We start from the raw sequence: 14,926 nt of genomic DNA on the forward strand, positions 1-14,926 counted from the left end.
ATTTAAAATTTATTAACTTTTTTTTTTTTTTTTTTATCAAAAATATGTAATAAAGATTTGTACCCTTTAAAAACGTATAAAATATTCAGGTTCAATTCAAGTTAAACTCAATGGACGGCATTTGGGCATAATGTTCGTTAGCCAAAAAAAAATTTAGACTCGTCCCTCATTTTCTTTAGAAAACAACTTTTTGGTTACTGCCCTTTTACTTCAAGACTGGTCTCCATGAACAATGCACAAAGCTTATTTAACAAAGAAATCATCCTTGTTGATTGGAAACAGACAACTCTCATGTGGATTCAATGTTTTTATTTTCATTTAGATATGCATTTACACGCATATTTTAAAGCAAATATACAAACATCATAAGCTGTTCTGAACAAGTTAGAAATCAATTGGCCCTAGCCTCTGATCTAATATTCATACAGATATGGGCAAGAAGGCTCAAAACATAAGAAAAATAAACTAAAGAAATGAAAGGAACAATGACAAAAGCAGCTTGTTGCATTGGATCAGTTTTGGGAGATTACGGAGCAGCACCAGAACGGCAGCGAGAAAGACGAACAGAAATAAACTCGAACGAGATACACGTCGGTGAGGGGACTAGGACAATGCAAACACAAGGTTCAGCCATTCAGCGCTCCGAGGCGATAGAGTCTGTAAACTGTGCTGTTGAAGTATGCAGGGGTCAAAGGTGAGCCTGAGTGCCGTCTTTGGTAGGCGGTTGGTTGACCATTGAGTGTGTAGCACAGGGACGAGAGGAAACATGCCATGCCACCTCATAAACATTCAATTCAGCCTCATCCAAATACATTTGAATTTTATAAGACACAAACCGGAGAAACAAACTTGATTTCTTTTATGATCCAAAAGGCACCATGAGTCAAATACAGACAGGAAAATGAAAATCACGTAATCGTAAGGCGGTTCAAATGACCTGAAGGTGATTACCATCATAGCATTTGAAATTTAAGTAGACTGGTGGTTACATTGTTTAAAGAGAACGCAAAGCCTAATGATTCAGAAATATAAACCAATCTCAGACAGTTCACACCCATTTCCGTGGACTTCGCTTGGCAAGGACCCCTCTTTTGAGGCGAAAAAATTCCTTCTCCATGACTTATCCAATTTAAATATTATGGGTTTGGTGGCAAGTCCCAATCCTACCAGCAGGGGGCGCCCAAACAGCTTCATTCAGCATCACACAGGCTCTTCAGCTGGAACCAGCACCCCAACAAAGGGATTCAACATAACAAAATAAGCAATGACACTAGATGAGAGAAATCATACCTTTGAAAATAAACCCAAGAAATTAGAAACGCATTGACTGACAAGAAGATTCACGGTGGTGAAAAGAGAAACCTATTGCCTGGTCCCTCGTGGTCTTGTTGTTGTGAACAACTCAATGAGGGCGTCGGATTTGTCCCAACATCACCCTTTTATTTGAGTAGACGCAGATTTCTCCAACTAAAGCTATATGTTGTGTAACTGAGAATATGTGTGTAAATATGCCTTGTGAAGGTACACCCCCGAGTACATGGGTAAAACTCACAGAACTGGTCTAAAACTTGCCCTGGTCACATTTCACTCCAAAATCAAAAGAAAAACAAGAACTTATTTAGTTAAGATCAAGAAAGCCTATTTTTAGGAGATTTTTTTTAATGGCATTGTGACATTTTATAATTATTTTCATGTTAAAGCGCATTTCCCTCCAAATTCTTATCAGATTTTTCTTATTTTATTTTTATTTCTTGAAGTGCTGATTTAAAGAACTCATTGGAGCATGTTTTCCTGTACTACAGTAAAAAACAACAACAACCGTGTAACGGTCCTGAGAATCCATTGAAAATCACAACTGGGAATAATTTGAAATAAAAAAACCCAACAGATAAATGTCCAGAAGTATTATGGTAATGAGAATTTGTGGGAATTACTATTTACCCCCCATTAATAAAGTAACTACTGAAATTACTGGGAAACTGCAGATTTTTGAGTGGCATTAAAGGTCATAAAAATAATGTTACAAAGAAACAAAAAAAAAAACAGCATATTCTTTAAACAATGAAAACAAAGGAGGGGAAAAAAAGCCTATTTTTGGAGATTTTATTTCCCTCCAAATTTTCATTACTGTAATGCAAAAAAGAATATATATATGTATTATTTAAACCGTATGTGTCATGTTATATGTATTTGTTGTATTACCTTTTTAAGTATTTTAATAAAAACGGTAATTTATCCTGTAAAATGGTAAACCCCCCTCAATAGTTAGACTTCCAGATGCATTGTGGTATTTGGGGAAGCATCATTTTTACCCAAGTACTCCCATAATTTTACTGTATTCACTGGGAAGTCAATGTTAGACTGCAAAAAATAATACTGGTCCTAGACAAAGGGTTTTATTTTATTTTTGCCAAATATTTAAGGTGAAATGTGACCTTTGTTATGAAATATGACTCTTTGTGAGATTCACCCACACACTCATTCCTCACTAATGAGGTTGTTGATCAGAGTGACCCTGAACACTGAAACCGAGGCATATGTGATTGACAGCTACATCATTATCATGTCGTCTTCAGTTTCTCTGCATCACTTGCTGCCTTACATTCATCTGTTGTCTTTCTGAATCTGTTCAGAGCTTTAGTCCAACTGTTTACCCAAGCTAACAGGCCCTTATACATCCTGTTATTCAGAAGTGAGCCTTTTTAACCATTAAGAATATCCTGCCCTTGACCGGTGTAAAAAGTGGCATTCATTCTTCAACATTCGATTAATCAACCACCGACCTTGAAACACAACCTCCATGAAACTCATACAAGCTTGTATTTAAAATTTCGTGTGCAATCCTTGGTTATAAAGTGGACGTTGAGGTTAGCTTTAAAAGCTAGGAATTGAATTAACTCAAACCTTTGTTATATCTCTGTTTGAATACAGGCGTTACGCACAGGGCTAGTCTGCTGAGGGAGGTTGTTATTGCGTTCTTTAGGCGAGCTCAAGCTCGCACCCGCGCCAGCATTCAGATCAGCCGAATAGATTAAACTCATGTTCTCCTCCGCAATGTAGCAAAGGGGGCGCTCAGCCGCTCCGTCAGGGGTGAGATGGGCTACCGAAGCCTGGGGGAGACTCGCAGAGGTAGGACAGTTTTCCAACCGGTCGTGCTCGACTTCAGGGAGAGGGCTGACCGCTCCGCCCGTGTTAGGATGTCGACCATGAGTCTCGTAGCAGGGGGGTCTGCAGGCCTCCAGGTCGGAGCAGCTGAACTCAGAGAAGTGGCTGGAGTGCGAGTCGGCTACAGAGGGCAGGCTGCCACTCAGAGATGGTGAGTCTAACTCGCTGGAGTTGGTGCTGCGCTGCTCCAGCAGCTGGGCATCCATGTCTTCACGAGTCTCGTTGATCTTGGTGCCTCCACTCTTCTTGCGCAATTTACCTTTGCTCTTCTTGCCAGAGGAGGAGGAAGAGGTGGAGGAAGGCTCCTTAGCCCAGTGGGAAGAGCCACATTTGCCCTCGTGGGGGCAGCCGGATGGGCATACGCTGGCACCGTGACCCCCACTGCTGCCATCGTCCATACTGCTGCTACCGCTGTGGTGTCTGAACTTCCCATGTTTAGATTCCACATCCGCCTGCACCTCCATACTGTTCCCATCTCTGGCACAAACGAACATAAAAGTTTCATTAAATTTAAGATAAACAGATCAAATGACCAAACACTCAGTACCTTTACATGCACTTCAAAAGTTTGATTTCAGTCAAACAAAAAAAAAAATGTTTTTAAAAGGTCACGTCCAGTCCCGTTTTTGCGAAGTCAGACTGAAGGCTCCGGTTTACTCCGAGAAGTTCTTTGGTCAGAGCCAAAAACAGTTCGAAACAGAGGAGCAACGGTATAACATTCAGATTCTGGCCATGTCGCTGGGGGAGGCGTTTAGATGTGCATTTAAATTTGAGAATGCACAAGACCACATGTAACTAATGTCTCTATGTAGAATTCACATGAGGTCAGTAAAAGAAGCTGTTTGAACCACTCAATGATTTTAAGTAATATTTATGCAGAAGTGTAATTTGTTGTGCTTACATTCTACATAGTGCTAATGCATTAACGCGCTGTACGAGGCCATAAAATTCAGCGGTTACACTCTTAATTAAATTTATGATGACAGTGATACTATTGATACACTTTCTGATTTCATTAGTGAAGGTTCACCCCAGGAATAACACTTGGTGACAGAATCTCTATGGATTACAATCTGCATGTGATGATTCGTGAATGATCAATGATAAAAATATTTAGATCAGCATGATGTCTTGTCGTAAAAGCGTTTGGTCATTGGTCACTTAATGAGAAAACAAGAGCCCACCCTGGCGACAGAATGATTTTTCTCACAGTTTTAATACGCTTTTCCAGCATGGAGTCCTGACAGTCAAGTGATAAATTACCTCCTGCTCCATCTCCCTCAAATCATGGTAATCACGTAAATTAATCTTACTACAAAAAATCCCTGGAGAATTCGCTAGAGTGACATCGGCTCAACCAGAATTAGAGGTGGGCCTCAAAGAAGGTGGAGTTCCAGGTCACACCTATAGATGACGTGGATCAATGAGAGTTAGGTGTTTAGCAGCCGTTACAAAGTTTTGTTAAAGTTTGCGCTGGTGAGCTGTTCCGAACCACCTAAACAAACTAAAAAACACCTTTTAGGCCAGATTTTGTTCAAAATGTCATCATACCCGTTCAATCTTCGATTTAATTTGAATCAAACCTAACAAACCTTAATAATGTGACTGTAGCTCGGCTTCATCCAGCACATTAAACGGGCCACAACTGACATCTGCGTTGTGCACATGCTTTGAAATACAGAGTGTATTTAATACTTCCTCAGCTGATGATCTTCCTTCAAATAGTCAATTACACATAGTATAATGTGTACTTGGACACAGAGATGAAAACTGTAGCTCGACTATACAAAAACTCAGTGTAGCTTAATTATAACAGGTACATTTACTGACAAGTGTCTCACAAATAAAACATTTTAATTTGCCAAATATTTTTTCCAGTAAAGGTACCATGTGAGCTATTCACACAAACAACAGCATTGCATGTTTTATATGTAGTGCAACCATTCATAGACCACCACTAAAAATAGCATTTGAAAATGGTTACATGAATGAGTCGTAACCTTGTACATGCAAAAGTCACGATGAAATGGCATAAACCATTTTACTACCATAATATGACAGTTCCGATAGAAAATTGAAATATGATATTCAACAAGGGAAAAAAAATTAAGCTTAATTTAATGACAGGTGGTTGGAAGTTAAGGTTTGAAAAATGTGATTGGTTAAGTCAGCTGAAAAGAACAAATTATTAAATTGATTAAAAATTACAAGATTTTTTTTTCCCTCCGGTGCCAGCATATTCCCATCCGGTCCCTCTCAAAAGACCAGGAATGTGTACTAAAAGTTAAAAGGGTACATTTTGTACATTTAATGTTGACTTTAATGTTACTGCTTTGTTCACAATTGTATTAACTACTTTTTCGGCAAAGTTACAACTGCTATTGAGCTTCCCTAATTTGTTGCTATTTCAACAATGTGTTCTGTTCATCTGTAAAAAAAGGTGTTCAATTTCTATCAGCTACATGAATACAGACCTGTCCAGAGGCAAGTAGGCATTGAGAATGGATCCAGCCATTGCTTTGGTGCTAGCGTTGTCGCTGATTGTCCCCAGACTGACAGTGCCAGAATCCCCACTCAAACTGCAGCGCTCTTTCTGTACATCAGCTTGAACCTCCAACCTGAGACACAAAAGAAACAGCTACATTTACTCTCATGCATGCACACTCAAGTAGAAGTGTTTCAAAACCAAGAGAGCTACCTTCCTAGATGTCACTATGGGTATCATAAGCTACTGAATGTTTTATTAAAAGATTCAGAGCATGACTGTGATGTCCTAAAAACTGTCTAATCAAGCTGCTCACTAGGTTTTAAAATAGCCAATGAGAGAGAGAGAGAGAGAGAGAGAGAGAGAGACACAATAATCTGAACAGAGCTCCAAGGTACCCTAATCTGAACATGCAAGAAGCCCTGGTAACAGTAAATGTAAGGGTCATAGCAACTCAAGGCTAACCAAGGACAGCACTAGACACCAAAGCAACATTGGTAAATGTCAGTCCAATTACAGCCATTGCAATTGGACACTTAATTTTTGTTTCTATTTTTACATTTACCCATTCCATTCAACTCTTTTAAATGCCTTATGCTTATTGCAAGCATAATTAAACATTGCGGTCTCAATAAATATAGGATGTTTAGTAAGTTACACAGACCTGTTAAAGCAGTTGACCATGGCACTTCCTGACAGGCTGCCGGTGATGCTGGCACCGGCAAGAGCCATAGTGCTGGCGTTCTCACTCAGGTTGTCTCTCATTGCTCCGATACGATCCATGTGGCTCCCACTGGCACTCAGGCTGCCCGTTAGACCACCAACGCTGCCCTCGCTGATGCTGGGGTTATGCCTGGTCTCTGCTACTGAAGTGCTGTCTGTGGACCACAGAGAGCACTAGTTAAGAAGCAATACTGTGCTTTTCAATGTGAGTGATCAGGGGACCTGATGTATTTAGCAGTATAGCTTCAATGATTGCACCTATAAGCCCGATTTTTTTCACATATTACATACAAGCTTGTTCCAAACCACTTTGCTTGTAGCCTACAAGGCACATCAGTATAAAAGCTACAGGTTTCCAGCGATACCAGAACTTCACTGGAGATATCTGGTACTTGAGAAACAAAGCTATTTGATGCTTGAGTATCAGGAGTGGCGTCTGGAAAAGGATAAGCTCAAGGTCTGATTATCTTAGCTGCAGAGCTACAGCTGCCAGATGGGAATATAATAAACTAAATTCCCTAACTTTCTTTACAGCATCTTCTTTGAATGTCACCTTTCTTGGGGGTATTTAGCAACACCATCACCAAAAGACAACGAGTAAGCTTAGGCTTACACACATCTTAGAAGCAAAAATCTATTCATCATAAGATTGTAAACCCATACAATATTATTTATGAATAACTGGAGTTATAGTAGGGGCTCTGAAAAAACAAGACCAATTTTTGGCAATTAGTTCACATTATGTGTAACTGGCGAGCTTTTAAATTTGATGGTGAAAAATCGCAGGCAGCAGCCCAAAAATGCCCAGAGTTGAAGTGGTTAAAGTACAAAAAGCATTGTTGATCCGCTGGTCTCCCTGTATTATCCACACAGACAATAACGTCAGTTCTCACTGGGAGATCATGAGGTACATTAAGCTGAAATGTCACCGTCACCAGCGTAGAGGTATGTTATTAACTTTATTCATGCACTGTGTTATTATTGGACTTCATTTCAAGTAATAAAAAAAAAAGTATGGTGTAATATGCCCCACATATATACATGAAGGTTTTAATGAACTCAAATCTGTAGCTTCTAAACAAGTTATTATTAACAGTAAATTAAACTATTTACAAATTCATACATTTTGTATGAATTTGTGAATTGTTTAATTTACTGTTAATTAAACAATGTGGCAGGACAAAGTAGATTGTGGCAGGCCGCCAAAGTCTAGGAAATTAATGGGAAACACTGTGACTGACAAGTCACAAGGGAGTGATATCCAAGGCTGAGACGGTTGAAGAGAGAAAGATTAAGGAATAAAGAAGAAAGATCTTAATTAAAACTATAAATGTAATTACTCTGATGTCACACAGCAGGAAACCATGTTTTGTGTTCTTTCGAGCAGCAGATTTCAATGGTGAAAATGGGCAAGTTTTATTGAATGTAATAATGTCTGTTAATGATAATAACAGTTTTTATAAAGTAATATCTAAGGTTTACTGTGAAGAATGTATGTGGATTATTTTCTGAAATATCGATGAAATATCAATGACCCTGTATGATTATGTCGGGGATGTAGCAAGGTAATGAATACACATCCTCACAAGTTTAACATGCTTTTAAAGCCTAACTTAGAAATGAAAACTACCATCAGACATGCAATATGTGTCTTAACTGCTTAAATTATTAACCCACATACAATAAATACAAATATTTGACTTAACATATATTAAAACTCAATAACAGCTGTTTTCGATAGAATGATATTATTTACTGCATTCAGAATAAATGCAAAGATTTCACAGTATGACAATATTATTCTTCACTTATCTCTTCAAAAACAGTAGTCCATTGTGGTGGAGATGGGTCCGTTCCTCCCATTGTATCGTATATGGTGGTCCTGATCATATAAGATCATCAATAGATCATATTTGATATCTGTCAGAGACAGCTCTTTGGAAATTAAAAACAGCCATTTGTGATCAGAGTTTGCTGATTTCTTCATAAAAAAAGTTAGTATCCACTAGGGCTGGGCGATATGGCCAAAATTGTTATTACGATAATCTTTTTCATATTTATCACAATATAAATTTACAAATTGCACTTTCTTTTTTATTTTAAAGTTGACGGCAGATTATGATGCATGTTTTGTGCTAGAGATCTATATTCAAAATTACAGCGCAGAAAGATCAGAGCTGTTGTCCACATCACTGTTGTTCTGCCGTGCTCTTCACTAGAGACGATGAGAGGGCGCGACCATTGCCAAGAAGTCTTGCGGTGCGGATGGAATCCATCCGGTGTCCAACATAGCCCAATCGTTAGCAAGGAAGCTAGCATTAGCAAGTTCATCTGGTCTGACCCTATGTTACCACTGGTGCGTTGTGAGTGAAGCTGAGAGCGTTTTCAATTCATTCCTATGAAAGCCGAGCGTCATGCTCGCAAGGTGGATCGTAGGATTGGCAGCAATGCGGAGCAAGCTCTCTCCTAGCACTGTGAGCCTTCTGAGCGGATTTCTTCCACCCCAGTGGAAAACCAGCCTGAGAAAGCCGAACTGCTTGTGTTTTAGCGACACATAGTAAATATCGAAAATTCCTCAAAAGCTTATCGTGGATTTTCTTTATCATGATATATCGATATCGTTTTATCGCCCAGCCCTAATATCCACCAACAGCTGCTAAGCAGTCAATTGTGTCTAATAAATCAGACGTGATAACATTGACGGTGACACATGAATTCTATAATAATTTATGTAATATCTTTAATGGAAATTTAAAGAAGCCAAAAAACCACAAACAGCACTTTTTGGGCAGTTACAGCATAATTTGAGCGAAACGCACCAAAAGAACCCAGAAGGCACGAGATGGTGTGTTTGTTTGTAAAAATGTCCTTCATCTATAGGCCGATAAAGGTTTTGAGCATTGTTTGCCTTATCAGTTGTTTGACATTGACCATGCTAGATTCTCTATAACATAGCTGTTCACGACAAACATGTGTTTGCCTTTAGTGAGGGACATTTACCAGTCACAGCTGCTCCGGTGCCCACGTTCATTTCGTTCTCCTCATCAAACTCGATGCGCACACCTTTGCCATTACCAGCAGACACACCGCAACCCCCGCTGCGACACAGGGAGATTGGCACAACGCCGTAGACATATGCCAACATGATGGGTACTCCAATCCCTATATAAACACACAGTAAAACATGTTAAAAAATACTTACTCTATAGCAGTAGTCACATTTAGGCTGGATAGCAGATTTTATATCAATACAATTGCAAAAGAAAAGTGTTACATATGTATGATGCAAGTCAATAAATCAACTCCTGTAAATGTAAAGTGACATAGTCAGCACAAAAGAATGAAAAAGAAAGTTGACGAGTCTGCTTACCGACAGTGACAGCAGCAACCACAGGAGACACTATCACTGACAGTGTCACACCACCTGCTATCACCAGGTTCCTCTTGTGCTTGGAAATGTCCTTACCCTCATACCGATTATGAATCTGAATCACATGGATTCAAAGAATGAGTGATTAGAAACTTTTCTCTCTGGCGTCACACTCCTCATACATATTCATCTCTTGATTTAATTACTCTTTAGTTATTCATGATGCTTATATAATTTAATTGCGCACTAGATGACATAACAAGACTCTTAAATATCACATGGGGCTGTGTGTGATAAGACATGTAGGGCATATCATTTCACAAATCAAAGCTCTATTAGAATTCAGGTCAGATATACAGATCATAATGGAAATCCATCCCTAATAAATGTCATGATTTTATTTATTATGTATTGTGACCCACTGTACAGTGGGTTAATCTGGCTCACAGAGACAAGCTGCACATTAAGTCCCACATATTTAAATAACAATAGAAAAGACAAAAATAAATTCTACATAATATATAAATGTTGCCTGCTAACATAAAAATAAATAAAAAGTTACATATTGACGCTTATTTTCTATAGCGCTAACAATAGTACATGTCAAACGGCACCCGTTTCATTGAGTGCTTGTAAAAAGCAACCATTTTTCTAGTCAGAGAAAATGGAAGGTCCTTATTATCTTTTAGTCATAATAATAGAATCTCAAGAAACCGGTTTACAAAAGGCAAGCTATAACAGGAAATGGCAATTGTCGAGAAATCAACTGACTGACACTGGCAGCCAAAAGTTTGGAATAATTTACAGATTTTACTCTTATGGAAAGCACTTCGTACTTTTATTCCCCAAAGTGGCATTCAACTGATCACAATGTATATTCAGGACATTAATAACATGACAAATTACTATTAAAAAAAAAAAGAAAAAAAACATAATTAGCAGAGTTCTTATCAAAAAATCCTCCATGTGCAGCAATGACAGTTTTGCAGATACTCAGGTGACATTTCACCACACACTTCCTGTGCAACATCTATGGCAAGTGCTAGTCTCGTCGGGCACTTCTCATGCACCTTACAGCCTAGCGGATCTCTCAAAAGCTCAATGGGGTTAAGATCCATAACACTCTTTTCCAATTGTTGTCCAATGACTGTGTTTCTTTGCCCACTCTAACCTTTTCTTTTTCTTTTTCTGTTTCAAAAGTGGCATTTTCTTTGCAATTCTTCCCATAAGGCATGCACCCCTGAGTCTTCTCTTTACTGTTGTACATGAAACTGGTGTTGAGCGGGTAGAATGAAGCTGTCAGCTGAGGACATGTGAGACGTGTATTTCTCAAACTAGAGACTCTGATGTACTTATCCTCTTGTTTAGTTTTAAATCTGGCCTTCCACATCTCTCTCTGTCCTTGTTAGAGCCAGTTGTCCTTTGTCTTTGAAGACTTTAGGTGTACACCTTTGCTTGAAATTGCCCCCCCAAAAATGGAAGATATCTTACATTGTATATCCTTCATTCCTCAAAACAATGATTGACTGACAAGTTTCTAGAGAAAACAGTTTCTTTTTTGCCATTATAACCTAATATTGACCTCAAGACATGCAAGTCTATTGCATACTGTGGCAACTTAAAAACAAACACAAAGACAATGTTAAGCTTAATTTAATGAACCAAATAGCTTTCAGCAGTGTTTGATATAACAGCAAGTGATTTTCCAGTACAAAATTAGCAATTTAGCATTACTCAAGGAGTGATGGCTGCTGTCTAGATTTGATCAAAAATGACTTTCCAAATAGTGATGGTGCTGTTTTTTTACATCAGTAATGTCCTGACTATAACCTTGTGATCAGTTGAATGCCACTTTGGTGAATTCAAGTACCAATTTCCTTCCGAAACAGCAAAATCTGTATATTATTCCAAACTTTTGGCTGCCAGTGTATATTTTTCCTTAAATGAACCCACTCAATTTGTCAAAGACATGACAATCTAAGGAACGGTGTCAGCTAGTTGTTGATCATGTGATTTCAGTTGTGCTTGTTTGGCAACAGGAAGAAAATTACTCTGTCTACAAAATGAGTTATTGAGTATTTGCATGTCATTTGTTTCCGTTTTGTAATCTGTAACAGCCAAATACATTTGGAATTACAAAAATGTGAAAAACTGAAACGCATTGCACTTAGAAAACGAACTGTACAGAAGACGTTCGGCGGTTGATTGGAGTGCTCACATGCAAGTCAAAACAGCTAAGGAGATACGTGCTAAAGACCACTGATACTGCATGGAGTGTCATTAACATTCATTAAAAAAAAAAAAAGGACTCACAGGCCCCATTCAAGTCAGTCTCGTTTAAAAATAATTATAATCATCTAACTACATCTAGTCACTCTCCGATGAAAAACATGCATCTCCACTTTTGCCAATTTTGACTTTTTACTATAGATGGAATGTGCCAAATGACCTCTTACAGATTAAATTGTGCATCGAAATAACCATTGAAAAGAGCTTTAATCAGGCTCTCTGTTTAACAAGTATCTCCATTAGGCTTGAGAATTGTCTGTCGAAACCACGTATGTTTTGAAGAGTATCAACGAATTTACATCAGCTGTCCGATTGAATCTAGATTCATTCTGCTCATTTATAAACAGTTCCAAGGTAAAGTATCTCCTCTTGTTCTTTGAAAACAGTGTACAACTATGAAAGGAGTCCAAAAACATAGATGTGTGTAAATAACCATAGTTTTTGTTTGAAGTGTAGTGGAGAGATTGCCTACATCGTGCTGGCTCTGTGATTTCCCTGACAACCAAAGTCATTAATGCATGCACAATGTCAAGTGTCTTTAAAAATTAGACTATACCAGCCATATACAATTGCCAGATTTTCATCTGCATGAAATCACGAGTAAAAGCAAATTCTTATGATTTGTGTTTCAGACCTGTAAAATGCGCCTCGAAATCTAAATGTCTACTCAACAACTGGACTAGAAACTGATTTCGATCTAAAATAGTAAGTGAAAAATAGTAGACAGCTCAGATTATACCCAAAAATAAATTATCTAACACTCGATAACCTACCAACTAAGTTCTGGGAACAAGAACAGTTAGACTTGAGTCTGTGACTGAACATGCACCATTGGATCCCATGATAAGAAAACCATAAATGTCCACATTCCCTAACAAAAGTCTAACTAAAATATTGAACTGTTCACAAACAGATGTGTAATGATATAATTCTATATATGGTGCAAAAGATGACCAATTATGTTATTTTCAATTCATTTTGTACGATTGTTTATGAGAAAAAGAGTTTTTTCATGCTCTTGAAAGGTGAATATTTTGGAGATATATGCCTTTCATCAGACATCAACGATAAGATTGTATATGTAACATGATTTTTCTGGACATGCAAGCAAGCCACCCTATGCAAGAGTATGAATGACAAAGGGCTGATAAGGACCTGAATTAAACCTTGACATGTGTTCTCAACATTCACCCACCTTTCTCCCCACATAAACAGGAATCCCGATGATCATTGCCGGTATGGCGATGCCAGCAATCAGTGCAATGCCAACTGGAGCGCCCACCAGTGTGCCCAACTGCCACAGGATCTTCTTCTTCCTACTCCATGGCTTTTTACCCCAGAATGTGCAACCTGAAGGACTATGACAGGAACAGACAAATAAGCATAGCCTCAAGCTTAACTGTATTTCACCATTCCGGTAGAGACAAAATTGATAGCACTATTGGTTCATGTAATTTGGCACTAAAAAATATTTCCAAAGCCTCACAGAATTTTTATCATAGTTGTGTTCAGTACACATACCTTAAGTAGTGCAGGTCTGAGATCTCCTTCATACAAAGCCAGCAAAACTCACAGCCACAAACGGCGCAGGTCATGTGATTACAGCTCCCATCATTCATCTTTATGATGTAGGCCGCACAGCGGGGACATGGCTTTATGTCATCAGCTAAAAAGACAAGTTTGTTTAAAACCACTCTTGACATGAGGCACGAGATTTACGCTGCAGTCCAGATGTGTCTAAATTAGATGTGGAATATTCCTATTTGATAACTTCAACTTTCAACCATGACAGCATTCCATTGGTTGATGCTCGGATGACAATGTACACAAAATGGAAACAAAATTGTAATTGTACTGGTTGCAGTTGTTAGATTGTCAAATCAAATCAACCGAATTGCAGAGGATAAACAATGCTTGTGTTTTTATCCACAATGCTTGTTTTATCTACTGTATATCTGTGGCGACATGTTTGCGTGAAAACATACACCCACTTTTTGGCGAATTATGGATTCCCACACAAGTTTCCAAGTTGCAAATTGCCGTTTTATTGCAATGCTGAATTCCAGCTTTCTGCTAGGTGTGGGATTGTAAAATCTGGGTGTGTGGTGGGCATACCTGCAGCTCCACTCTCCTGACTGTAGCTGAGTGAAGATGATCTGAAGGGTCTCAGTCTGAGGCTCTGGGCTCTCTGCTGTCGGGCAGCATCACAGGTCTGGTTGGGATGCCACAGCTGTTTACAGTGGTAACAGAACTCAGTACCACAGCCCTCACGACCACACGTGATCTTAGGACAGCTGGCACAACCGAAGGCAATGACTGCATACCTGTCAGATTTAATACAGAAAAAAAAATTAATTAAATAAAATCACTCAAGAGCTCAAAAAGATTGCATGTGTATAGTTGTAAAAGTACTACATACATGCATGCACATATACAGAGGATATTTATCTTGCAACATAATTTTCTGCATTGCAACTAAATCTCAACCGATTCACATACAAATTACTGTTATGGAGCACATTCTTTAATAGAATAAAACTCACAAATTACCACTTTGAATCAGTCCAACGAGTGACTCGCTAAATAATAACAGTAGCAAGTAAAATAGAATTGTTCCAGAAAAATAGAAAACAAGCCTATGAATCAAAGCCATTGCATGGGAAAAAATATGGATTTTTGGGGAGGAAAATTTTATAAATATGGATCATTTTCCATAACTACGCATTCTCAGCCAGCCCAGCAGTATAACAATGTCTACAATAAATATGGACATTTTTCATTAACAGAAAAATAACAAAAGAATTACCGGTACATAAAAATGTGTGGAGTGTTATTAAAACCTTTATTGTTAACTGCTGAACTGCCAGTTCTATTTGAACAATTTTTTCCACACT

At 38.4% G+C, this 14,926-nt stretch overlaps 1 protein-coding gene across 1 annotated transcript in view; it reads right to left on the bottom strand.

Annotated features, from left to right (window-relative positions):
- Nucleotides 1-128: 128 nt before the first annotated feature.
- Nucleotides 129-14,926, bottom strand: part of LOC127619628 (E3 ubiquitin-protein ligase RNF19A-like) — a 51,754-nt gene continuing 36,956 nt past the window's right edge. The window contains exons 3-10 of the mRNA XM_052092554.1: nucleotides 14,148-14,356; nucleotides 13,554-13,698; nucleotides 13,228-13,390; nucleotides 9,744-9,858; nucleotides 9,374-9,535; nucleotides 6,315-6,528; nucleotides 5,640-5,783; nucleotides 129-3,642 (exon numbers count right to left, since the gene is read on the bottom strand). Of these exons, the coding sequence (XP_051948514.1) occupies nucleotides 2,910-3,642; nucleotides 5,640-5,783; nucleotides 6,315-6,528; nucleotides 9,374-9,535; nucleotides 9,744-9,858; nucleotides 13,228-13,390; nucleotides 13,554-13,698; nucleotides 14,148-14,356 (1,885 nt within the window). The 3' untranslated portion in view covers nucleotides 129-2,909. The remainder of the gene's footprint in view (nucleotides 3,643-5,639; nucleotides 5,784-6,314; nucleotides 6,529-9,373; nucleotides 9,536-9,743; nucleotides 9,859-13,227; nucleotides 13,391-13,553; nucleotides 13,699-14,147; nucleotides 14,357-14,926) is intronic.

Source organism: Xyrauchen texanus, chromosome 26, assembly GCF_025860055.1.
Source record: "Xyrauchen texanus isolate HMW12.3.18 chromosome 26, RBS_HiC_50CHRs, whole genome shotgun sequence".
In the NCBI taxonomy this organism is placed as follows: Eukaryota; Metazoa; Chordata; class Actinopteri; order Cypriniformes; family Catostomidae; genus Xyrauchen; species Xyrauchen texanus.